The sequence below is a fragment of the Aquila chrysaetos genome, chromosome 5, assembly GCF_900496995.4.
Source record: "Aquila chrysaetos chrysaetos chromosome 5, bAquChr1.4, whole genome shotgun sequence".
Lineage (NCBI taxonomy): Eukaryota > Metazoa > Chordata > Aves > Accipitriformes > Accipitridae > Aquila > Aquila chrysaetos.
In genome coordinates, this window is record NC_044008.1 from 27,700,424 (window position 1) to 27,728,194 (window position 27,771).

General features: G+C 40.2%; 1 protein-coding gene across 11 annotated transcripts in view; it reads right to left on the reverse strand.

Annotated features, from left to right (window-relative positions):
• Positions 1–4,640: 4,640 nt before the first annotated feature.
• Positions 4,641–27,771, reverse strand: part of ST7 (suppression of tumorigenicity 7) — a 156,085-nt gene continuing 132,954 nt past the window's right edge. For 9 of the 11 annotated variants that reach the window (XM_041123434.1, XM_030014623.2, XM_030014626.2 and 6 more), the window contains 4 exons: positions 19,649–19,799; positions 14,675–14,767; positions 11,501–11,640; positions 4,641–4,964 (listed from right to left, as the gene is read on the reverse strand). In XM_041123434.1, coding sequence (XP_040979368.1) covers positions 4,869–4,964; positions 11,501–11,640; positions 14,675–14,767; positions 19,649–19,799 — 480 coding nt within the window. In that variant the 3' untranslated portion in view covers positions 4,641–4,868. Of the gene's footprint in view, positions 4,965–11,500; positions 11,641–14,674; positions 14,768–19,648; positions 19,800–27,771 lie in introns of those variants that run through there. The other 2 variants (XR_005932366.1, XR_003923422.2) reach the window with 2 other exon arrangements.

Below are 27,771 nucleotides of genomic sequence, written 5' to 3' on the forward strand. Positions count from 1 at the left end.
GGCCTGTGGTTCCTGAAGGCTGGTCTTACCAGTAAGACCAGGAAGATGACGGCATTGAGTACCCTGGCCTTTCCAGTGTCCTTTGTCACCAGATCCCCTGCCCCGTTCAGCAGCAAGCCCACCAAAGGTGTGCACAGCAGGCTGAATTTTGTATTATTTCACGCAAGTGCCATATTAATAAGCTGCAATGCAATGCCTCCACCAAACTCCCTTCACCAGAGGAAAACCAGAATCTTTTGCAGCTCAACAACTGTGTAACTGCTGAGCTGGCCAATTATTTTATTCCGTTTTTTTTCTGTATTTATGATTTTTTTTTAAAAAAAGAGCTCAAGGTAGGCTTCTTACAGCTGTAAGCATTTCTGCTGCCTCTTCCATGAAGAAAGCACTCCTGGGAGCTTTTGCTATTTCTTAGTGGGAAAAGATGCTCAGAGATGCAAATATTGCTAGGAAAGGCACCTCCTCGACCTTCAGCTAATCAAACAAAAAAAAGGGAAAAGAAAAAAAAGAGAAGAAACAGAAATTGGGCAAGGCAAATGAAATAATCCTATATTTTGTTCTATGGAATAAATTTACTCATGTATTTAGTCATGAAGAGGAAACAGCTGTCCCTAGGTAGACACTTCAGTGTCAGAATAATATTAGCTGAGGCAAAAGGTTGTAGGATTATTTTTTTTTAAATATGCAGTCCAATTTTCTTGAGGGAGTTCCCTTTAATTTGCTGCATGAAATCAGAATCTAGCAGAGCTCTGAAATGCTGTTAGCCTGCCAAGCTTTTTGGGATTGCTCCCTCCCCACTATTTTCTTTTTTAACAAACTTTACCCTAAAAAGCATGTTGAGCTATTTTAGAAGAAATTTCACCAAAAAAAAGTGTAATTTTCTTTTACCACATGGAAAATGGGGAATGACTTTTAGGAATGGTGGTGTATGTTTGGGCATATGGGTGTTGTAGCTCAAGAGATTGTCGTGTTGCTGCTTTTTTTCCAGCAAAACTAGCTAAACCCAATTTGTGCATCTCACCCTGACCTCCCATCCCTGTGTAACCTTCTCTGCAGACATGGATCAGAAATAAAATACCACATTTCTGGTACCGTGCTACACAGCTGCCGAAAGGCATCCAGCCTGGATGCCCAAATCACACCTGCATTCGGCAAGCAGCCGGCAGTCCCTGCCTGCAGGCTTCGTGCCCAGCCTCTCGCGGGACTAGGCGTATGGTGGGCAAAGGGAAAATGAACGTTTTACTGAGGACTAGTGAAGATCTGGGGCTGGGGAGGGTGCTTTCGCTAGTTAAAAATAGCTCTTAATCCAGTGTGGCAGCACAAAGTGTACCAACGCTTGCTCGTCTCCCCAGGTTTTGCCTCGCACTCTTAGGAAGGGCTGCAGCCTCCACGTGCAGGTGACGGCCACCTCTGAGGGCAAAGGCGGTTTTGTGGTCACATACAAGAGCCTGCAGGTTTCTCCTGCCACTTCAAACGACACAAACGAACTTGTATTATTATCTGAAAGACAGCAGCAGTTCACGGGCTGTAACCACAAATGCGTTTTGGCTTTTTTTTTTGTATAACATCTCATTTGCCTGATTAAATGGATGCGACTTCATAACGTAAGATCTTCTCTTGCGCGAAAGAAGCAAACGTGTACGAATCAATATATTGACTGCTCCTCCTTCGCTGTTCCAGGGCTGCCTCTCTGCTCCCTCGGCAGCGGGAACCAGGCAGGAGCCCTGCACGAAGGCGGGTGGGACACGGGGCCGGGGGCTACCTGGCACACCGTGCCTTAACTAGAGCCGCTGAGGCTTTCCACCCCTCGGTGCGGTGACAGCCACACCGGGTGTGAAGGGGGGTCGTGCGAGGGGTGCTGCTTCCTTTGGGTGTTTACCTTCTGTAGGCTTCTGCAACATAGGAAAACTCCTGGTATTCCTCCTTTTCTACTGGGGTAAGGACTTCTATGCCACCCCACTTAAAAATCAGAGTCTGTGTATTTGGCGTTGACACCAAATCACAGCGACCGATTAGCCACCAGAGAAAACAACTGCCTTCCCCTCGGTGCAGCACTCGCCTCTCCGAGTGTGGCTCTCACCTTAGAGCAGCTGTAAATCTATGGGGTGGGAGGGCCAGAAGCTTGACTTACCGGACACTGCCGAGCATCTCTCCTTTTTTTGTTCTATGCAGGTTACAGTGTAAAGAGATAGCGTGCATCCAAATTGTATTAGGTTGTCTTTAAAGAAAGGAACAGGAACTGTTAACATTTGGAGTTAAAAAGCTCCCCCCGCCCTGAATCTGCAAATCGAAGGTTCGGATGAGTTATTATCTGAACCAGATTTCCAGAAGGCTCATCTCTGCACTAAGCCAGAGGCTTTCCATCATTATAATCACAGGCTGCGCTTGCCTTTTGATCTAAGCCATGCTGAACTTCACAGGAAACATGTCCGTGGCAGAAAAGCCTACGGCAACAAACTCTGCACGATGAAAAAGAAAATCCTTTTGTCCGACTTGCTTAGTCTCCCAGATGCCTAGAATTGTAATTAAAGCGAAAGAGATATTTTCTAGATAAAATCCATGGCCCATTACTGCTTATAAGGGAGATGGACACTAGAAAGAGTAGAAATAGAATTGCACAGAGATATTTTTGAGTTCCTAAAAGTTCCCCAGAGTTCAAGGGAAGGATCTGATTCTTCCAGGAATTACGCATTCCTTTTTATCAGATTATTACAGATAGTAATTCCCAGACAGATCGTAACTCACATCATCTCTTCTTCTAACAGAAGGCCAAACTACTACCTTAGTTGCTGATAAACATGGACATTTGTATATATGTATATACATATTAGGACTGTTAATCACAGCAATTTGTTCTTTTGAAATGTAGGGTATATAAAAATGAACTTTGAAAGGTTTTTGAGGTGGCTGGGAATAAGCGACACAAAGCAGCACAGGACAAGAGCTGACTATGCCTGATCCTTCTGATTTTCACCAACCTTAAATAATTCTGGCAGCACCACTGTGAGGCAAACCAATGAATATGATTATCCCTAGTTTTACAGCTAGAGAGACACAGGAGCACCTTCTGTGTGGCTGTTCTAGCAATTCAGATGCAAAGCCGAGAACACAAATATTGGCCCACTTCATGCTTCCACATGCTGTCCACTAGCAATCCACTCGCTCTAATCTTATGCCACATCCCACATTAAATATAAGCCGTACTAATGTCAACATTACAGTGAATTGTTTTGCAGGAATAATGGCCAGAGATGAAAAACCCGTATGGAAATCCCCAACAGCAACACACCTCACCAGTTTTAACATTTAGCTGTGGGGCTTTCTGATCTTCTATGTCCTCCCTCAGGTCTCTTTCTCATAGCTGGTTTCTCCTGGTGTGGGGCTGTCTTTTTTCCTCATAGCACAGCAGTCTTTGCTTTAATGCAGTACCATTGCTCACTTGGGACAAAAATCTTTTTTCTATGATGTAGACTAGTGTATCTGTGATTAAGAGGGCAAAAAATAATGATGTAATGCATCTCCTGCTGTTAAGAAACACTTTCCTTTTATACCAACTCCGATAATGGGAATTTTGTCTTTGCCCACTCATTTCCTCATTGATAAACAAACTTACCTGGTGGTGATCACAGTCCCCCAAGCTGCTCAGCATTTTTAGAAGAATAGCAAAGTTGAACTGGCAAAGTGGCATTTTTGATCCGCTGCATTGGGGTTATGCTTCCTTATCTGGGAGAGGAGTTGAAAAAAAAAAAATCCTCGAGGCATCTGTAAGGATGCACTTTCAATTCTTGACAGACAGGACTACTTGCTTCAACTTCCAGATCAAATTCCTGATCTTAGAGCTAGCCTCATGCATTAGCAGAGATGTCTGCGGGAAGTTTCCATCTACAGTGGCTACGTTATAAATGACTACTTTGTCTAAACCTCTCACAACACAAGGATAAGATTTCTGAGGTAAGCTCTAATGATGAAACACCAACCTCTCTATTAATTGTGCATGAACTAACACCAATTTTGCTAATGAGCTTCTGGTCTCAAGCAACAGTTTATAATGCTGATGTTTAATCTGTACAGGAAAAAGTACTTGCTTTTTTGTACTTGAAAAATACTAGTAATGCAATAAAAACTCAGCAAGAAACACGTAAGAGCATGCATGCAATGATCACTTACTACAGGTGAATTTGTCTTCAATTCTCTGCCATTACTTATGCTTTGTTCTGTAGACAGAGAACAAAGCATGGAGCTTCTGGAGGTACTAGAAATAGCAGTGGTGTGAAGAAAATCTGTCAAGTATGTGGACTTTCTGAAAATGCAAATGAGGATAAAACTGACCTCTGTGCAGGGATGGGATTCAGAAGCCCAGTGTGCCATCCAAACTGCCTGGAGAGCCTAAAGCGGCTTTAAGCAAGAGCTCTAACTGTCTAGAAGCTTCGTCTAGACTGTCTGTAGCGGTGAGGGCTTCACCCTAACTGAACTTCGTAAGAAAAGGCACTGATACCGTTGCTTAATTGTAAAGTTATTAGTGTTTTTTTTCAATAACTGAATGGAAAGCAAAGCCCTAGCTGTGGTGAAGCAGATACACCACACATGTTTAAGAACACAAAGTACCATCTGAGCTTTGAAGAAGCAGCCAAAGACAGCAATGCTGCAATACACAAAAGTTTATTTTTAAGTTTTTCTTTTCTGAAGGCAAAATATAATAGAACCTAACATCAATGTATTTTGTACAACAAAACAGTTTTTATATGAGAACAGACAATCCATGAAGAGTTTTTAAGTCTTAGAACTGCTTCCCTTTTTTATCATGCTTTCTTGTGGTCAACAAAAAGTTGGCACAGAAGATGTCATGGCAGTCAGTCAGCGGGCGTGCTCCCTCAGATCCTCGTCAGCTGGTGCCACAGACTGGAGGGCAGGATACTTTCTACTTTTTCCATCACAAAATTTAAAGGGGCAAAGAGGGTGCTGAGAAACTGCAAAGAAATCAGATACACATTCAGATCAAAATTCAGCAGACAATACACCTCAAGAGAAAGATGTCCAGTAAGACAAGAAACTCTTTCTGTGTTCCTCTGTAAAATCCTCCAGCACAATAAAAACTATATAATTCACATATAAAGACTTTCTGCCAAATTCTGAGCCTTGCATATATACATATTTCTGGATTTTGCAGTAAAGAAAGCAAGAGCCCCATTTTTATGAAGATCAAAGACTACAAAAGTTTTCACACATCTCTCATCCTAGATTCAGGCTCATACTAAAAACTCAAACCAATACCTACTGAAGCGAAAGAGAAGCTTTTTCATAATGGCAGAATCTGTCAGACCACAAAGCGTGTCTTTAGAGTCAGGTTTAAAACAGTTCTGGGTTATCTACAGATCTGCTATATACACTGAGGCATCACTAACTGAATTTATCTTAACATTCTCCCTCTATTACAGTACACAGTCGGCTACGTTGAAAGAGGTTTCAAAATATTAATGTTAGGACAGGCATATGTGACAAAAATCAAGTGAATAGAGGCAATTTTATCACAGGAAAAAACCACTGCCAGCTACACATCTCAGAACTCAGGTACTCAAAGCACTCCCAAAATTTTGGGAAATATATATTAACTGTGCTTTACGTTAATTGCAATTCAATTGTACACACTACATAGAGCTATGCTGGGGCCCTGTATGTGTATGAGAGAGTACAGTAATATGCAAAGTCAGCCACCTCGAGACTGTGAACCCAGTGGCTTCTAACCATTTAGACTGATGCGAGTTTGCTAAAAATAAACAGTTCTGTTTGGAACTGCAAGAAGTTTGTGTTTCAGTTACTGCTTGCAGTCAGCACAAAACATACAAACTCCGCTTGCTGCACTGATGTGTATATGAAGTCTGCTTGGTACGTCAGTATTAAAGCAAATCTGGTGCTCCATGTGTTCCCTTTTTGCCCGAAAGAACTCTCTCTCCTGACAAAAGAAAGCATCAGACTTAAATATATAAACACACTTATGTCCCTTTTCATGTTCTGAATTTGTCCCATATATCTTTAGGCTCTTAAAGGATGCAGACGTGGGGGTCTGGTCCCCCTGTAGTCACTGAAGAGAGCTAAGCGCTTCCAGAGAGTAATTCTACCCATCCCAGGACCAGAAGTGCCCTTTGAAATTGTCTCTTCTCTCTCTACCCCCTGCTGCAGAGGGAGCCGGAGCGGTTGGGCTTTGTCTTCTCCCATAAAGCAAGGAGGACTGTGGCACAGTGCGGGATGCTGGCCTGCCCCAGCCACACTCCTGAACTGCTAGCACAGCTCCCGACACAGTTCTGGCCCATGCCAGCTCGTCTCTCCTCAACAACGGCCAAGCGGAGTTTGGGGATAGCACAGGGCAGGGACAGTTCCCAGCAGCCAGCAAGGACAGGGCCATCCTGCCTTTGAAGGGAGGAGAGGTTAGAGAGGTCCAGACATGAACTGTGATGTGTCACTTGCATTTGGAGCCACAGAACAAACAATATTTTATCACTTAATACAGATATGTCCTTGGTCTCTAACTCAGGCCCCTAAGTACCTGAAGTTAAGTATGAAAAATGCAATTTCAAAAATTTTTACAGGTCTGTGTGCTGCTGAAACACAGCTATATATGGCAAATGTATTTAAAAGATTTCAAAATTTCAATATCCAACAGCCAGAGATTATAACCATTTCATGGTATCAAGCTAGAAAATACCTGCAGTTTCACTGTTTACCAAAATGGGCTCTGTGCAGAGCTTAACTGTAAGAATGTTTGATGTTTATGATGCTTATGCATTTTAAAGGCAATAGTAAGCATTCAAATTCTTTTTTTCCTCTTGGACATGTTTGCATACAATGCAGATACCACATCACAGACAACTTGTGCATCATAGGAAAACCAGGTAACAGCATCACAGCTTATGACAAAATGAGAGATTTTGTCATAAGCACAGGTCGAAGAAAAAAATTCTTCTAACTGAAGCTGAGTATTTCAGCTGTAGTGCTAAAGGTCAAGCTGTATAACGTGAATCACAGGTAAATTAATGTAACAATGACCCACCTAATCTTAGAGTTTGCTATTACTATTTCAAGTGGCTTAGCCCAAGTAGAAGCATTCCCTCTGGTTAAGTTATGAACTGTTTAAATAAATACATCCCTTTAATTTTGCCAAATGCAAGAGGCTCACTAGAGGATATTCTCTGCTCTTTGAGTAGCACTTCATCTATGTGGTAAGCTTGCACCATCACATGTCCTTGAATAGAACACAGCTTTGTAACCAGTGCGAATTACATACTTGTTAAATCAATGAAACAAGAATAATTTGCCTGACAGTAAGTTTTATTGCAATTCATAGGAATTTTGTTGCTGAAGTAGTCAATTGTATCCTGTAACAAACTCAGCAAAGTATCTGTAGCTTAAAATAAGCCAAGTTTTTCTCCACTTATAAAATTAGTTGGTCTACAAAATACATTTAAATTAATGGATACCAAAGCCTCAATTAACTGAGGTCCTTTGCTGACAGCAAGAGGTTCAGGATGCCACCTACTCTCTCGTACAAGCCCACGTAAACAACATCTGTGCTGGGGCTGTGCTGGAGCCCTTGGAAAGCTCCTGGTGCTCCTTTCCTCAGACACCACTGGCAGATGCCTATCCGGCTTGTTTGCCACATGGTACCACCCAGGAGGGCTTAGTCTGCATGACATGGGTTTTTTTTTTAATTTATTTTTTTGCCTTTCCTTTTGACACTGACTGTTTTTCTCCACATGGAACAGAAAAAACAGCACCAGCAGTAGAGTAGGAATTCAGGGTGGCAAAACTGGTGATGAGAGACCTGTAAAAAGTTTGCTATTATTATTTTGTATTTTAAAAGAAAACTATCAACCTGGCTATTTCAAAGTTGGCAGAAAGCAGCTTTCTGGGAGCACCTTCTGAATAGTACCATTTGGTTAAAACAGATATGCAAAAGTATCTTTTCAAGCTTTTCCACTGTGTGGTTGGTGTTTGCATGGAGGAACTGACTATTTATTGCTCAGTCCCTGTGATCAGATCTACATGTTCCGTGCCTCAGTGTCTGTAGGGGTCCAAGCAGATGAAATATCTCCTTGGGCAAACTTGTTTGCTGAACTGAGGTCTCATCCATCATACAGGAAATATTGAAATAGATCATGTCAGTGATCTCAGGCAAACAAAGCAATCAAATCAGAGAAAAATTGGTCTTTCTGAAGTTTCACTCATTTTAAAAATTTACCTGGGCACTACACTTTTAGACACAACTGTTGACTCAAATGATATAGTGACCCCTTTGTTAATACAACTCTCAATTTTATTTAAGATCCATTCTTATTGCTACCATGTTGTGAAAAGACCTGCGCTTACATATTTTTAACAATTTCCCAGATATTGTCATATTTCTGCATGACAATGAAATACATTCAATACTACCAACACTGTGCTGACAATTTTATCCAAGCCATGCAATCAGAATTTTTTTCTGCTTGTATTCCTATCTTAAGTAACTTCCAAAAGCCTTTTGTTGGAAAGCCTAGCAAAAATTAAAACCACAAGCTATGAACATGCTTCTCCCTAACCAAGTGAAAATGTTAAGATCTACTGTCATTTTAAAGTTACTTATATTCAGTCTCACAAAATGATCAAAGTACAACTGGATTCTTTCAATTTCATTATGGGAAGATACAAGTTTACCAGGTACAACATTACAGAATTGGCTGGATGCAGTTGGGAATATCTGAACTTGCTGCTGAACTGGCAGGCAGCGTTCAGAGCAGGTTCTGGCTCTAAAACATGGGTGCAGTGATGGAGTCTGGTGAATTCCATCCAACACTGAACCTCCCAGAAGAGGAAACTAACTTTAAAATACCTTTGACTTTTGCATCCAGTGGGAGAATGCAGGCTGCCCTGAGGGACTGTCACAGTGGCACAGGCCACCTCTGGCAGTGTCACACGTGGAGGACGTCCTCAGCACTCAAGGGCTTTTTCTGCCTTGAAGAACCCAGTGTCTGGGTTAATGGGCTATGGAAAAGGTGCAAGAAGATGCTACCTGGAGGACAGGTCAAAGCCAGTTCCCAACACGGAATCATGCTAACCCATTCAGTTTTTGTGAAATATGGTAAATATCAACCTGCAGTAACATAAGCCTGGGCCATGATGGTGATATTACATCTGTGCAATGCTTTTGGGATTGGCAGTCATAAGAGAAGGAATAATTTTGACCTATTAAAATTAAAGCATATATATACAGTTTCACAGTTTAATATACCACATCACTACGACTACCAACCATACAGGAATAGGCAATTCAATGCACATAACCACAGCAACAGTTAGCACATTCATCTTCTAGCTATTTAGGAAATTAGTTATTTATGAAACAATCTTCCCTAAAACTGAAAGCGAAGAGCCAGGGCTGGCGAACCTCTTCTGTACTGTTGTGATACAGCTGCATTTCAAAGAGATGTCTGCCATGATTTTCTTCAATCTTGTACACCTGGGCTACTTTTTCCAGAGGAGACAACAAAATGAGCCTTCTGAATCAAAGCCTTTCTGTGAGCTACTAAATGAATGTCACAGGCTTAAATTCTGCCCTTCCCATGTACAACAAAAACTGAGCTGCTGCATGTAGTAGTTATGAAGATTAAGATACAGCTAAAACAAGTCACACTACATGTTAACTGACATACTAACTGCATCCATACAGGTTCAGAGATCTTGCCAACTTTATGCACATAATGCAGCCCACATTTCAATTCTATTTGTCTGTGCTTATTTTACTAACTAGGAACTTTACCTGCTCTGACATACAGAACTTAATAACCACACACAGAGTCTTGGGGTATCTATTCTATTAACACTAATGGCAGCTACACTTACACATCAGTGAACAGATCCTTCTGGTCCGACTCCACTCCCCAAATGGCTTTGGAACCTGCAAGCTCCAAACCATGGAGAAACAATTACTAACGCACCACCAGTGTAACTTCTGGTATCTCTGGCTGATTGCACTCAGCAACCAAAGCCAGGTGAGTTAAACCCGTGAAAACATGCTACCAATTTTCTCCAATTCCAGTAGCTCACCGCCTGTAGCAAGAGCACTAAGTACAAAATCTCATCATGCTGCCAGCTTGAGATATATTCTTTGTTCAGGATACAAGGCTGAGAAGCACAGGAACAAGGCTAACAGGGACAGATTTGGGGTCATTAACTGTGACAGTATCAGAAAAACTGCAGATTACATTGAAAGAGCCCCCAAACAAGGGTTTCTTTTGAAGCATTTAAATGATTTGAGGAAAAAAACGCAAAAAAAGCTTTACAAAGAAGTTTAAGATCACATGCCCAAGTTAAACGCTTATTGTCTACCAAACGCCTACATATACACTCAAGAAACAAGAGAAAGTAATAATATTTCACGTAAGTTTCAGCTCTTCTTGCTGATAGAAGTGGTATATTTTGCTACAGCTAATCTTATTTTCTGTCTTCTAGAGCTAATGAAAGAAAAACCTTGATGCAAGAACTGTTGCTGTACCAGACCTCTATCACTCACAAGCCTGGGTGGTAGAAGACCTGGTTCACCTGCAAAGGGAGTCTCTCGCCATTTGCAAAGAAGTTTGAGAAAGTACTTACAATCTGGAATTTGCCAAAGCCTTTCAGCCTTGCCTCCTCCACCTCACTCCCTATGCCCCCCAAATCAAAAGCACTAAAAACAAGGCCAAGAGGCTATTTAGGAAACACAAGACTTACAAGAGATACAAATATATTTGAGAAAATACATTACAACAGAGGATGTTCAGTACCTCCTGGAGAAGGAGACAGGGTTTTTATTATCATAGAACTTTTCTTTAAGTGCATTTTTCATATCCTAGCACAGTGGAGCAGTGATGTTCTTGGTTTTGCAAAGAAAAAAGCATGTTTCAGCATAATTCATGGCCCTTCCCCCTCATCCTCCAACACGTGTTAAACCTTGGTGGATTAAAAAAGCAGAACTAGCAGAGACTTCCCTAGATGTAGTAAAGAAAAGTTGTGAGGCAAATATTGAGACTACTTCCTTCATGGCAGTTTGGGCAAAGAACACAGAAATTTGCCCTGGTTAACAGTACACTCTATTTCTGCTCATACTAAGAGCTTCTATTGCACTGGAAAGCATGACACAGTCATTACAGCTCTACACAAAACAAAGGGGTTCTGCAAGCCATTATTAGTTTACTTTATTGGATTATATATGAAAACACAGATATTCCTTTCTCCCACCAAGCCTTTTTTCACAAAATCACAAGAGATCTAGCCTAACAAGAGGGCCATATCAACCACAGAAGACAGACAGTAGTGTGTTTTACTGATTAGCTCTCTTAACAGTTGTTCAAATGTCCCCCTGCTCAGACATCTCTTGATGTTTTATTTATACTACTGAATATGCAGGTATTTAATACCCAGCAGTATTTAGCTCAGTTCTTCCTGCATCTGTGTCTTTATTTACCAGAAGAGAGCAGCAGCAGAGAATACTCACAGCTTTTGCGAAGACCCCCATAAGCTCTGGGAACTGATGTGTCAGGAGGGCTAGCATGGCTGTGAAAGAACAGAGTCCAGCAGTGAAGAGGATGAAGAAGGGAAGCTCTTTCTTGGGGTAAACTGAAACTTCATGAAATGCTGTAGAAAAAAAGATGTGAAGGAGAATGCATTACATGTCAAAAAAAAAAAAACAACTCAAAACAACAAAAGCCAAACCAACATTCTTACGTGGTTTGAACAGCCAGAGACACCCAAAGATGCTTTTGAAGGAAGAAATACATAGAAGGTCTGAAACATCTAAGGCCAACATTATTGTTGTGTCAGTTATCTCACTGCCAAATAATTCTCATCTAAAGATCATATTTCTGGCTTACTCTTGTCCTATGTACATGTTACTTTTGCCTTCCTTATGTCAGCACTAACTATAATGCAGCTGTGCAACAACTAACCCCAGAAAACTAACCTACAAATAAAACATCCAGATTTTTTTATGCAGGTCATTGACTAGCCACATGTATCATGCTAATGCTGATACACAGAGAGCACAGAAACATGCACCCAGGAGCAGCAGTGAGACCAACCTTGCAGAAGCATGGCTGTAGATTGGTTTAAGCAGGCTGTAAAACTACAGCCTTTGTAACAGTAAATTCTGAGGGTTTAATCTGCAGAGAAAAGTTATCCTAAAAGTAGGACATATAAACACATGCCTTCAGATTTTCAGAATTCTCTATATACTTACAACAATACAACAATTTTTTAAAGTGTTAAAACCTGGAATTTAAATTAATAGTGAATTTTTAAGGTGTTTGTTAGTATACACTAAAGGGAATACAGAAATGCCTTGACTCTGCTATGAAAAATTGCTCACTGGGCTTCAGAGAAAGCCACACTGAGAAGGCTAAAAGGATCAGAAGAGGATAACGAGTATTTTACTGGAAGAATATATCCCTTAAATTTTATTGTGGCCCAGATTCAAGGTGAAAATTTGGCTGGGTTGGCAAAAGGTCTGGTGGACTCTTATCTGTCTGCTTCACTTATTCAAGTCTGTAGTTTGGAGCTACAGTCACAATAAATGCAAACTCTTAAACATTTTTTCTCATACAGAACCAGCCTCAAGGCTTTGCATATATTCAAATCCTATGACTATTCATACACACAAAACATTACTCTTCCATTTTGCCTACTTTCTTTGCTTCAGTGACCAGCTCTCATCTCATCATACTTGCAGACAACATAAGCACAGGGTAATCCAGCAACATGGTAGGACAATATACCTGACTGCATTCATGCAGGGTGGAGTGGTTTCCAAAACCAACAGCAGGAATTCGTTAAGAGTTTAAATTAAAATAGTATAAACTAAAAATATGTATGATTTTGGGGTATGCTAATTCAATCAGTTTAAAAATAAAAACACAGATAATTTGCAACTTCTCTTTGATTGAAATTAAATTTAGAGATCGGGAAATTCCAGATCATGGACATTATAAGTCTAAGATTTCTTGTGCTCAGATTCTGCACTTGCTTTTGACACAGGCTCAAACTTGTTCCAGTCTGTTATCCAGTCATGGCAAAAGTTTTGTGATTGATATTTTTAATTCAGATAGCCTATCAGATCTTAGTGTTCTGATATAATTCCAGCTGACTCTCCTTTAAAACACACGCAGTTAAAGGGTGTGGACAGGTATGCAAAACCCCTTTAAACGACCTGTGTCTGTCATGGGATGTTAAACCCTTCCCTACTCAAACCCAAGAGATTTTGCAGTGAAAGGCATTTCCCATAACTGCCAGAGCAGAACACAACTGTCTGCATATGCTGTTAAAGAGTCCCTTGCTTCTAACATTTGACAAGAACGATTAGTTTTGCATCTAAAGAGAGAACGCTGAGCTATTCTGCATGACTTTGTCATTCCTAAATCTCCTGACACTCCACCCTCCCCAGCTCAGCATCCCTCTGAGTGAAGCAAACACAGCACTCTAAGAGGTGTTGTTATAATTAGGGTGATTATAATGGGGTGGGGAGATATTGTCAGTTGCCAAGGATTTCTGTGTAATATCAGCGAGAATGTACTGTGAAGGAGAGACTCGCAATGAGTGGATTTTTGCTGCATTATTCTCACCTAATGTTTACTCACATTTTTCAGCCCAAACCAGAAAGGTTCTGAATGAAAGACTACAAAGAATGCAAATGCCCTCAAAACCAGCCTTCACAGCAGAAGCAGGCTACGTTTTACTTTTTCCAGAACAGATTTCTCTTATTCATTCTCCAGGATAGAGAAGGTGAGGGAAGAATCTCCTTCCCTTGGATCAACTTTTATTTGCCTCCTCTGCCCTGACCCTGCAAATCCCTCTGCACTTGAGCGTGTTCCACTTGTGCTCACACAAAGTCCCACTGGGAGAAAACACGTGGGAATGAAGCATAACTGTTTGCAAGATTGGCTGCTTCCGCTCTTCCTCTATTCTTGTGCTTCACTGCATGCACTGCAATAAGTCTCATTAGCTTGGACTGTAACACTTCTCGAGGGTTGGATCTGTCTTTGTATCTGCATCTTGCAGAGCACTGGGAATACTGTTCGCACTTTGCTAATACATGCCATAAATATATATAATGAATGACTGAGGTAATTTCACATCAATCTCTTCATAATAGCACACCCACCATTACACAAAGAAAACCCTTTCTTGCTGTTTAAGACTGCTTTTCAGAAAACGTCAGCATAACCTGTCAGAATAACAGCTATATTAATGATCCAGCTGTCCTCAAGCAGGTTTGATCTTGCCTTGGAATTTAAGTAGCTAGTGTGTCTACATAAGACTAACAAGGCTGTGCCACTGTGCTTTTGGTGTGATGGGATGTTACCCTAGACGAAAGATCAGACATACTTTCCAGTGTCTTGGCAAGAGAGAATAGCAAGATCTAACTGATTTGTATCTCTTCAGTAATCTCTCTCCCTGTCCCTACACTGTCAACAACAATAAAGATAGCTACTTGTTATGAACCATGGCTAGGAGCTGCCTCTTAACTATGAACTATGGCTAGGAGCTCCAGAGACTCGCTGTCAATTTGATTATTCTAATGCAGTGTATTCAATTTAAAAGGCATCAATGGAGATCACTGCTGCAAGACTCAGGTAAACAATTCTTTGATGTCAACGATAAGAAAAGATGAACGTACATGGTAGTAGTTCTCTATCTGCAGTTTCTGTACAAATAGGGTAAGGGTAGAAAAGATGTCCTTTTTCCAGTGGATAGGGGATCATTCTGAAAGCTGAAAAGAAAACAACACCGTGCACAAGTTACTGTGAGTATGGCAGTTACTGGACATACTTAACTATATTTACAATTTTCAAAAACAAACATAGACAAAACATAACATTTATGTTTGGTTGCAAACAGCATATAAATTGCTTAATGAAATGCCAAAATGTAAATCTACACTTAGCTTTTAATCCTGCAAACACTTATGTTTATTTTTATTCTTAGGAGACAGCTCATGAGTGTCAGCTGAGACCATGTTACAAGTACATACATAAACGTTTGCATGATCAGAGCCCATTGTACTTACAATTCCATAGCCAAATATACACATTTTGTCTTAGGCTTTTAGGCTGCAGAATTTTTAAATTTCAGGGGAAAGAAGTGTATCTGATATAACGGGTATAGCCTACACAAATGACCAGCCAAGCTTGTGAATTTGGGCCAATGCTCACAATCTCTGTGCATCAAGCGTAACAGAAGTTTTGCATGGAAAAAAGTACACTACTTTTTTCCCATCACACTCCAACAAACCAGGTAACACTGATGACTCAAGCCCAGAGAACTAGTTTTCCAACACAGTCATGTTTTCATTTTATATTTGGCAATCAAAGATTAATACTGAATTATTAAAACCAGGTTCCTCACATGCATTCTTTTTAAATGCAGCAGATCGGGTTAGGTTTCCAATATAAATCTTCAGGTTATGGATTAAATAATACTTAATCTTATGCATTTTTAAAATTGAAAATAATAACAGAGAGGGAGGGAAATGGATTACTAAATCTGGACAGTGATGATGTCATAGGCCATCTGAGTGTAGTTTATGGAAACATCAGAATACTTGACTGAATTATAGCTTTGCAATCAAGGCATCCTTTTCCATTATCCTATATATTATTCTCACTGTTAAACCGTCATCAATGTGTTATTCTCACTACTCCTATGAACATCAGTCACTGAAGCAATATTTTCCTCAACAGATGTCCTAGAAGCACTGTATATTTTAGATGTTAGTTACAGCCCACCGCCATGCGGTAACACTCCATTATCTCTTGCTCACAAGGCAACCGAGGAATTGGTTTAAAATACACAATACTCCAATATTTTCAGTTGTGCACACTGCATTTGAAATAATGTTAGCTGTATTTTTTGTGCAATTGTATGAGTGTATTTATTCTTGATTACTATGTTTAAAGCAATAGTAAAGAAGGCAGAAATCCTCAAAGATTGTAAACCAACCTGGGCTGTAATGCTCTTCCAATATTAACCCCCCACTCTCCATAGCACCCCAAAAAGCCAAGTACAAATACAATAATCCAAGCCTTGTATGATCTTCACATGCAACAAACTTGAGTGTCTATACAAAAACATATGTGAAGGGATGTTCAATGCTCATTACCTCAAAATCACTTAATGCAAGTTTTTCCTTCCAATTTGGCTTAATATTTAAACAGACAATCAAGCCTCTTCTGCCTTACCCTAAATCGCAGTAGTACTAGGAATTCTAATAAAAATAAAAAGGGATGGTAAAGATGTTGCTTTCACAAAACAAGTGAAAAGTGTCTGAATAGTTTTTGCTGAATTTAAACAGTCATCTTTGACATTAGACCAAATATGGAGTATTTAAAGCAAAACAGTTTATTTAGCAATGTTATTAGCCATGGAAGAAAGTGCTCTGGTTCATCTGTATCAGTTTGTGTTTATGTAGGTACTTCTTTGCCTTACTCTTACAGTATTATCTGATCCTATTTTACATTAATCAATTCAGGTAGCACAGAGGCAGTCTGCCATTCAACCGTGTGCTTGTCATAAAAGCTACTATAGTATTTGGGAACCCCTAGGTTTTTCTTCTTCATGCAAACAACAGGAAACATGACACAACCTTAGAAACTGACAGTGATGAACAAGCACCTCAGACTCTTCAGAAATTTGGTTATGCTTTAAACTACAGACCTTCTGTGCAGAGCACCCGGACCAAACCCAGAGCAATGTTTCACATGGTGTCACTTGGGCTTTTTTAGTTGTACTATGAATAAAACTGTACTTTCACTGATCGAATGAAGACAGAGCAGGAAACAACCAACATTCCAACAACCATCATTTGATGATGATCATTATTTTTATAACCTCACTCTTCTCAATTGTTGAATGCAATTTGGGATAAACACTCTGTGAGAATTTCAGAGTTTAAAATACCACAAAGACATTTCTGTGTAAATTTTGTTAGACGCTGTCTTAATTAGGAGTGACCTTATTCTCCTCAGAAGCATTCAAAATGTACCCCCAAGTGACTGACTTAATATACTTAATTTTGCCCAACTCCCACAAGGTCAGAACTGAATAGTGTATATATGTGGGCATTAAATTCCTACATACAAGCTACTGAAGTGAGACTTGCGGTTATTTAAGCACACTGACAGAACAGTACACTCTAAAGACATGGCAAGTACATAAATAGCTAGAAAGAAAGTGAGGGCAACTGACTGTGTACTGTATGTTGACTGTTGGTTGGTATTTAATGAAATTTAATTTCTCTGTCATGTTTCCACTGGTTTTAACTTATGATTGTGCAGAGATGCCAAGGAAACCTTTTGCAAGTAAAGGACATAAGAGTGCCATAAATAGTTCACTACATCTGTAAAGAATATTACCCAGTCTAAGATATGGACCAAAAGTTACGATTATTGGACAGGATACTGGTGAAACCATTAAAACCCAGGGGAGTCTTTATGCATGAGCAAAACCTGAACAAAATTCTTGAGGACTGGTGCACTGTTCATCTCTCTCTGAAATCACTGTGCAAAATGAATTATGGATTTTTCTTTAGACGTTATGCAACAATACTAGTTTACATCTTTACAGGCTACTATACAAATATTAGCTAATAAAGTACATATTCAGATCGCTGTGGAGGTAATAAGGAGAGGAATCAGTTTATGTAATTAGATGGGAATGCCCTACACTGCCTTCAGGCACAGATGAGTAGATTTCCTAAGTGGCAGGAGGACTGCAGGGCAGCAGCCTCCTGTGCCAAAAGCTAGTCCTCGTGAACAGCCCCTTAGGGACTCCCCAGCCTGACAAAACAAAAGGAGATCTATTCAGGATTCCCTGCAAAATACTGCTCCATAATGATGGGATAATAAGCCTTGGGCTAAAGGACTTCTGCAAGAATCTGGAAGAGAAGAAACTTCATAAAAGCAAACCACTGAAAATAAGCCACTGGGAAGGAAGCTATGACACAGAAAATAATAGACTGGGAGAAATGACAGGGAAAGAGCAAGCAGGTAGGACAGAGAACAACGCAGCAGAGCAAACCCCAGGTGGCAATGGTATGGATTACTGAGCAAGGTGCTCTATACACCTAGAAATAAAGCCATTGCTTCCTCAGGGAGCCTACACTGAAAATTAGGCACATTTAGGCTATTTCATACAGTGACTGAGACAGTAAGTCACTTTTACAATGGAGGTAATAAGTGCATGTCTGTAGGAATTATCATGCTGACAAACTATTGTTTCTAACAAAGCTAAATGAGAACAGCAAATGGAGAAAGCAAAAAAAAAGGTGATATAATAACATACGGAGAGGCTGAAAGAGAACAGAATGAAGCAGAGCACAAAAGGCGTACTAGATTACATAAAGAAAAATCTGCATTAAAAAAAGCTGACAAAGGCTGATTATAAAGATACTTTTTAATTATCTGAAACCTGAAAAAAACCCACATCTCAAAGACAGGATAAGACAGGTCAGAAGATAAGTATATGACCTTTGAAGGTCATATACTCCAACCTCCTACTCAAACCAGGATCATATTCAAAGTTAGGTCTGGTTGCTTAGAGCTAGGTCCAGATGAGCTCTGAGTAACTCTGGGGATAGAGATCTCACAACCTATTACCAACCTGTTCAAATGCATCACCACTCTCGTTCTGAAAATATTTTTCTTGTGTCTAGCTTAAATTTCTCCTGTTTAAACTTGTGTGTAATGCCTCTTGTCCTTCTGCTGTGCCATTCTGTGAAGACTCTGACTCTGTCTTCCATATCATCCCTCTATTGTGTGGTGGAAGACAGCAACTGGATCCCCACTTCACCCACCAGAAGTCTTTTCCAAGCTGAATAAAACCAGCTCCCCCAGCGCCTTTTCCTACATCACATGTTCCAGTCCCCTATGCATCCTAGTAATCCTCCACTGGATTCACTCCAGTTTGTCAATAAAAAAAAACCCTCATAAAATACTGTATTGTTTTGTACCACACATTAATATTTATCTGCCTATAAGGCACTTTCATAATTTCCCAATATCAAAGCATTCATAGAATCACAGAATGGTTTGGGTTGGAACAGACCTTCAAAAATCACCTAGTCCAACGCCCCAGCTGTGGGCAGGGACGACTTTCACTGGATCAGGTTGCTCGAAGCCCTGTCCAACCTGACCTTGAACACTTCCAATCATAGGGCATCCACAACTTCCCTGGGCAACCTGCTCCAGTGTCTCACCACCCTTATTGTAAAAAATTTCTTCTTATGTCCAACCTAAATCTACCCTCCTTCAGTTCGAAACTGTTCATTCAAATAATGACAAACAAATCTCTACAACTCTGGAATGAGGAATGTAAATTATTACCCCCTTACCCATGAGTAAGAAAATATGTCTCAAAGAAGACAGGAAATTTTGTTCAGGATTACACAGAGAACACAATCCAAGACTTCAGAACCCTTTTTCTCATTAAATGAAGTACGTACTTTCAGTTTGAATTTCAAATATTTCAATGCTGGTGAGGATATAACCGGTCTCCAAAATTCCCACATTCTATACTTCACAAAAAGCTATAATTTTCTCATGACGTTCAGTAAAAATATTTGATTAGCTCCTTTGTAAGAAAGAGAATTACTTACTGCCTTCCCATGTACAGTGTAAGAGATTCAATGCCCCCTCTACTCTTTTCCAGTGTTGAAGATGAAAGAAAGCATATGCTATTGCTTCACTGTCCCCTCTCTTCAGAATATGTTCAGGGGGCAGAATTAAGCTTTTCATTTCTAGTAGATACTGCAATAAAAAAGCAGAACACAATTATTTCAGAGGTAGTAAAAAACCACAAAAAGCTGCCTGTAATTCTACAGCGCACACTGAAAGGTCTATTTCCCTAAAGTACTTTCCCTCATAAGTGTTTCATCAAATGTGCAACATCACCAACTGCACTTGAAGATAATTATTGAATTATTCCCAAAGACTAAGATATGCTGACAGATGGTTAATGTTCTGCTCTTCAGCTGTAGTAGGGGGACTACAGAGAATTTCAAAATGAGATGTCTCTCTTATCAAAGGAGATGGAAAAAAAGGCTCAAAGCAAAAAAGAGAATCTAATTACAAGAGCTTTTTAATTAAAAGTGTTTATAATAAAATGAAGAAGACATTAAGCAGTTTGATGCACATAGTCTTTCTATAAGGAAACATGCAGTACTCATAGGTTGCAACCGGTTGCTTTACTGAATCACCATCAACCAGTTGCAAGGTCTATGAATATGCAAGGTTGGCAGCCACCTAAGTAGCTACCAACAAGTTACAAACTAAAAAAAGTTACAAAATGTAACAAATACCTGATTTCCAGAAAAAAAGTATTGGATGTTTAAACTTGCTACTTGAAATAGTTATTGAAAATTGTATGAAAATGAAAAGCACCACTGACTAAACCCACAAGCAATTTTCCCCGTTACTGGATCCCACATAAGAGAGGCGGATGAAACACACGGAGGGTTCATGCCACAGGAGAAGACAGAGGTCCTGGACAATATTCAAGCAGGTGATTTTTCCTCCTGCCCCAGCCCATGAACTAGACCACTACCAGTTCAGCACGGAATCTCATCACTGGTGTTACTACATTCCAGTTAGTGGAGGGGAGATAGATCAGAGGGGAAAGACACATCCCTTGCTGGCATGCTTTACAGGGAAAGGAATGACAGACAGAAACCACAGGCTGCCGAATCAAGTCCTGTTTGTCAGTTCTCCGAGAAGTGTAACGTTTCCCAGCTGTGCACTGACCGTTCTTCAACAGCATAGGGAAACTGCCGCTCTTTTCCAGGATGCCCAAGAGCAAACGTTCTCCCCACCAGCCTATTTAAGTTAACACAAAAGGCGCCAGGTGAGTCAGGCAGCAGACTGTCAGGCCCTAACACAAGGTTTGGAAAGGAAAGTTATGGTTAATCATTGGCAAAAGGAGTGCGAGCGTGCAGCCCCTCTATTTCACCCTGCGGCTGCGCGCTGGTCTGGTAGGGAAGGACTGCAGGACCTAGGGACTGACAACAACCCAGTGCAGGCACCCACAAGAAGGCAACCTGCCACCAGAGGTGAAACAGAGGGAGGCATGGGTGGTGGTAACCTCCCGCAGCTCCTGTTAAACGCGGACTTTTGTGAACGGGATGAGCTGGTGCAGAAAAGAGGAGAAGAGAGGGCAAAAGAAATAAACGAGAACTGAAAATCAGCCTTGGGGAAAGGAAGAGGAAAGGCCAGAGAGAAATGAGCACCAACGGCGTGATGTCGTGGAGGGCATCCGAGAGCTAGTCACCCCTTCGCCTGAAGGAGCCTGGAAGGAGCCAGCCAACAGCTGAAGGACTTGAAGAGACCATGAACAAAGCAGAGAACTATCAACCCTGGGAAACAGACAAATACTTCAAAGAGGAAAGAGAAACATGTGTGTTTCTGATGCAGGTTAACAGTATTAAAGGTGGAGAAACTGAATTAGCAGTGGGAGTAAGAAGTGTGATACTTGGATTTTCTCTAGAGCCTTTCAGAAAAATCTGAGAGCTGCAGAGCCGGTGGATTAATGGAGAAAGGTGCAATTTAGTAGGCAGGACAGGGGATTAAGAGCGACAGAGAGAACACAATAAAGAGCTGACAAGAGGGAGGGAGCTGCCAGGCTTACAGAGATACAGCAAACATTCTTACTCCCTGCCCTAATGAATGTGCCACTCTTTTAAAAACACACATTATACTTGTTGAGCAGAATGGAATACAGCTGCAAGTGCTGCAGGTTTCTATCTGTTTTATTAATTTAGAACATAACTCTTTATTTCCATATTTTTTTAAAAAGTAAATGAGAAAGTAAGTTCTCAATATTTAAATATTTCAATTAAAGGAAAAAAATACAAACCCAAAGCCATGTCACTATTTGTAAGAAAAGAAAAACCAGGAAGGAATGTCCTGTTTCTAGGAGCATTGGGATGAAAACATGTTATTTTGATTCTTATGTATTGCTTGTTGTCAGCGATTAAAAACAAATCAAGTGGAAATACCAGATGGAAGGATGTATCTTGACACTTGCAAATCTCACTCAGTTGTGTTGACTTTTCAGTCTGCATTTTTCTCAGTTTCAGAAAGAAAAACCCATTTTTAAAAGTTTCTCAGATCAAAAATGTGAAACACTCTTCCCTCATTGCTCTATCACAGCTACTTTCCCAAACAAAAAGTCCATAATCTGGTTTGGTGGTATTCAAGAAGACTCACACACAAAGTTGATGGATGGCTCAAGTTTCATTTCAGCCTCATAACAGTTTTTGTTTTATGCACAAAGGTCAGCCGCACCTTTTGGGCATATAAATTGTCAATGAATTTATTCTGGAGGCATTTCCAGCGTGAATGCTAACTGTACACAGCCCCAGAGAGACCTCGTCTGGAACACTCTGTACAGTTCTCATCAGGCACTTCCAGAAATGTAAAGATCAAGTTCTACAAGTACAGAATAGAGCTAATCAAAGAAATGGCAAGTCTGCTTTGTGAGAGGGCACTTGAAGACCTACATCTTTTAAGAACTGTTTAAGTTCTCTAAATAGGAGTAACGGGTACCAAAAAGGTGCCTAGCTGTAGGTAGGTCTTTATTATGGAAGGAGAGATATGACTGTCCATGAAAATAGGATGGTCTCGATGTCCTAGAATATCATATCCATTTGTGCATTGCTGTATTTTCAAGAAGAGTTCAAGAGCCCGGAGGGCATTCAGGTTCCTGGAGGTTTCACTGTCAGGGCTCAGGGTCTGCTTGGAGGTAGCATAGCCAAGGGCAGCCCCCTTTCACGGTAACGGCAGGCTACTGCCACCCAGATACTTGACAGTCAGGACTGACTCCCAGCAACCTGCTGGGTTTCTAGCAGATTATCCATGAAATCAACACAGTCCCCCTGAAACGTTTTGGATTGGACAAGCAGACAAATTCCAGTGAAATGAAATGAAATGAAATGAATCCTTCTTCAAAAACTTCCCAATAAAAGCTGCAGTCCTCATGCTGCCCATGTAAAGTGTGAATCACAGGCCTGATGGACTTGTGCATACAACAATTAATCTCCAGCTCTTGGAAAAAATTAGCCAAAGACATCTGATTGTAGTTTCCAAGAGGCTGCTATTGCACTTAATCAAAGATACTACACTAGACAGGTACAGTCTTCTCTTTAGCCACCAAAGACTTCAGGGTGAGATTCTGACAATTTATATCTCAACATTTCCAAAGGCCTTGGTCCAGAGCACAGCCCTTGCTATTACAGGACTAATATGGACACAAGATCCTACCATACCACTAAAATTCATACCAGTATGAACTCCATCTGGCTTTACAAGAAAACAACCTACACCTCTTGACAGACTCCCTGTTAACTGTAACTCCTGATACACTGGCACCCTCTCAGATTCAACCACGACCTTTACAATTTAAGTAATAAAACTTCACTACCTTTTCAATACTTTGAATACACAGGGAAGATGGGAGCCATCCGTCACCCTGACAGGGCTCTGAACCCAAGCATGGTTCCACTTCAGAGGGAGAGCCAACTAACAGGCTAAATAAGAAACTTAGCAAGGAGCTAGGCATCATGAAGGAAACGGAGACGGCAAGCCCAGCACACCTCCAACTGCATTTTTTTTTTCAATGTTGAATAAAGAAGTTTAACTAGTACAGGTAATAGCATGTCACCACCATCTGGGGTTATCATGTTCCTTTAAAAAAGGAATCAGCTCAGAAAAGACAGGCTAGAAAATTTCAGGCAGAATGACCTAGTCTTAATGAAGTTATGAGTGAATACTAAAGTTGTGCAATGATTTCTGTCATCAACAGATGGCTCAATCAGCCCTTCTCCACTGCATTGTTTTGGCTTGGATTTTTTTGGTTGTCTTTTTTTTGTTTTCCTGGTCTCTCTCTTCTCTCATCCCAAACTTTTTTCCTGTCAAACCCTGTATTTTAGGAGGTAACAACAAGGGCAACAGTATTTTTCATGTGCTTCCACAGAGGACTTCTGGGCTGTTTACCTGACATTGTAATAGATATTGCTCAGCTATAGCCATTCTGTACACGTATGGGAACATGCCTTTTAACGAGCATTTGGAGGATGACAATGGACCTTGTACACATGAAGTGCAACATGGTGGAGTTTATATATCTCTTACTTGAATTGACTGAATATACAATATTTATTTCATAATATTGACCACACTCTGGCTACTAATTCTCCTCTGCTGGGAGTGCTTTTAACATTCCACATTAATGGGTTACTTCAGTGCCCTTTTATAAAATAAATCAACCTATCTCAAGCAGGTTTCCTTCTTTTCCTCAATTGTGCAATTTGCCTCTGAAATTACAGCTCAGGCCGCAAATGGGCAATAGTCACTCCTGCACCTGTGACAGCATCCCTCCAGGCCAGAATATGAGAATTTATTGTTTGAACAGGAACTCTCCTCCTCCCAGCTGGATGAACAGCACAAGCTTAAACCAGTTCCAAAATACTGGTTTCTACATGCCCAGAGAAGTCACTTTTAGGTCACCTTACAAGTTCTCATTGGATTGATGGTAATTAAGAAATTTGGCCTTTTTGCTGGAGATAAAAAAACAAATCAGTCTCACTGAACAGTTAAAAACTCTCTTAAACATGTCTGGAATAGTTTCTCTGTAATATCATGGGGTGTGCAGAACAGATTCATTTCCCATCTGGCATATGAATTTGTTTGCACTGTTTGTTTCTATTAGCAACTACAACTTACTAGAAACCACACAAGCACACAGACACAGTTCTTATTAAAAAAAAATTAAAATAAATACAAAAGAAATGCAAAGGGATGAAATGGAGAACAGATAAATCTTTAAAAGTGTTTTAAGTCAATGGTTTGTTACATCGTTTTTAGAAACTGTTCACACACAAAATTTGCATTTCTTAAAGTAATATCAATATTTAAGTTGTCCGATTCAAATGCAGTAAAATTCAGCAGGTACTCTCTTTAAATCAACTCAGCTCCTGGTTTACATAGCAAACCCATACAACTGTGTGCAGAGCACACTTTTGACTCACTTTTAACAGATATACGGACCATCATCTGTTTTCTCTTCCCTCTGACTTTACTGAACAGCTCATGTCTCGTAGATCACAGAGAAGAGTGGGGGGGCTTTTCAGGAGGAGTCTGAATGCAGGGAGGGAGCCTTGCAAGTCAGTTCAGAAAGGGTGTTCCACAGTTGAGGAATGTCCCAGAAACAGCTGTGGTACTTTATCAGCATTAGCTTGGGATAGTTGCATTACATTTAAGTGCGGAAGCTCCATACACAACATGTAAATAATATTGATGAAGTTGTGTGTGTGTGTGTGTGTGTGGATACACGTATACTTTTTTTCCCACCCACTCCACAAATTACATACTCTCCATGACATAGGATGCACTACTCTCTTTTCCATACAAAACCCCCTGGAGTGATACCTCAACTGCTTCAGTGGCAATGAAAACTTTTTTAACTCTTAAATTTTTGAGCAGCACGCTGTCAGACAGTGTCAGAACATTTGGTTGGGACCAACTCCACAGTGCACGGCACTACACTAAAACAAAACGATACTAATCCATAGAATCTCATTTAAGACATAGATGTTTGAAAAAAAATATTCAAATCTTCACAAACAAGTGATAAAATTTGTTGTGACTCTTCTTATAGTGAAATTCACAGCTCTTTGCTTTGTTCTCTTTCCTGCTGTACTGCTGACTTCAATCTGCTACTGGTTATGTTTTTCTTCTACTAAAAAGAACCCTGAAAACACTCTGCCTGGTGAAGTGCTTTCTTTTTACATAGGCAATCTCTGCCAAAGTATAAAGCTGCGATTTGCTGTAGCTGAGTTGTTTCCGTAACATGAACAAGTCAAACTGTAGATAGATCTAGTATCTTTTATCAGATATTTTTCTAGTACAGCTTAAAAAATGAAGCCACTTTCAAGCACAGAAACCTTTTTACAGGTGCTATGTCTTCAGTTTGACAGTGGTTTGATTTTTGCTGCAGTCAAGGAGATCATAGTTGACATACCTGAGCTGGCCTTACCCTGCACAGCTTAGCTTCCAGAAACAGCACAGCCAGGTCAGCTGCCCAGCTTCCTGGAGAGATCAGGCAGGCTGCACTGATTGCCTTTGTTCACTTAAACCAAATTCTGGTACCTCCACATGTCACATCTTGACTCCAGTGTATTCCAAAACCAAGGAGAATTTATCACCTACGGCTGAGACTTAATGGACTGATTTCTGGGAATTAAATTGTCATTGACATGTACTAAAAATGGAAGAGACCTGTGTCAAAAGAAGGTTATTTGCTGGAAGGGTGGCTGCCTGAAGAAAGACTATCAGCCATATTAGGTCTCTGTAAAAGGCATTTTTGTGCAGGAAACCAAGGTGATGCGTAGTCAACTAGAATCAATGAAAGTGTGTGCCAACATCTTCATGACATACATACTGAGAAGACTCACAGAACCATGCATACACACTGGCTTCTTTCTATGTGGAAGGTAGGTGTTTTTGCAGGGTTTCTCACCTCTATGTAAAGATGGAAATCTGGGACTTTTAAGTTGCTGCTTCTTAAGGGGTTCCTACAGCTTTAGATTACATTCAAAAGTGTAAGAAGTGTATCTGACTTCTGCAACATCACTATGGAACACTGGACTGCAATCTGGCCATAATCTCCCAGGGAAAAATCAGCAGCATTGTAAGAATCCCATGGTTGTTTTACACAAACCTGCAATACATCACAACAGGAGACCCAGTCTCTCTTTCTTGCTAAATCCAGCTCAGCAGCATCTCTCAGTGTGTTCACAGTGTGCTCCCTGCACTCCCTTTGTCTCAGGATCTCAATAGCAAAAATCTGCTATTGCCAGTTAAATGTCTTGAAAATGCATATCCAGTAATGATCTTTTTATGTGATAATTCTAAATTTTAATGATTCGCACTGAAAATGGTAGAATCTCCTTTTGAGACAAACCAGAAACATGTCAAAGCTTTTTTGCTCTTTAATAGTGCAGTTCCCTGCTTTCAAGGCTTCTGCTGGGAACTTTGCAAATGCTTAAACAATTTGTCATCTTTGTAGTTTATTTCTTCCTTAGCCTGAACAAGAGACTCATTAGTGTTTAAATCCTAAAGAAGCTTTGAAGACATATTAGTTTTGTGTCACTGTTAGATTTCTTGTGATGCTGCTTGCTAAAACTTATCTCCATTTCATTAAGAACAAATTGGATATGACTTCAATCATAATTGAGGTATAATTTTATGCACAGTATGGATATTACAACAAAAAATATATTTTTGCCACCTTAATATCCTTCACCTAATAGCAGAATGAATGAGTGTGAATTCAGCAGTGCTGCATATTAATCTGTATTAGGCTACACTGTTGTAATGTTGAAACATGAACTAAAAAAACCCTAGAGTCTGCTCCCATTACTACCTTGTTATCCTGATAATTTGTATGTTTCACAAAGGTTTTCAGTTCAAAATGACAGACTTTGAAAAACTGAGGGAATCAACTAACAATGTAAATGACTGAAAAGCTCAGGAACTTAAGTGAGGAAGAGGACTGGAATTTCTTTAAATCGAAAGTACTGAAAATAACACACAATCTGCATTTCACACATGAGGATACTTGTCAGAAAGGAGATTCAGCCTTGCATTGAACAGCCACCTAGACAGAAGCTGGCTAGTGAGAAGGAGGTCACAAGCGATGAATGAAAGTACCGATCTACATGAAAAG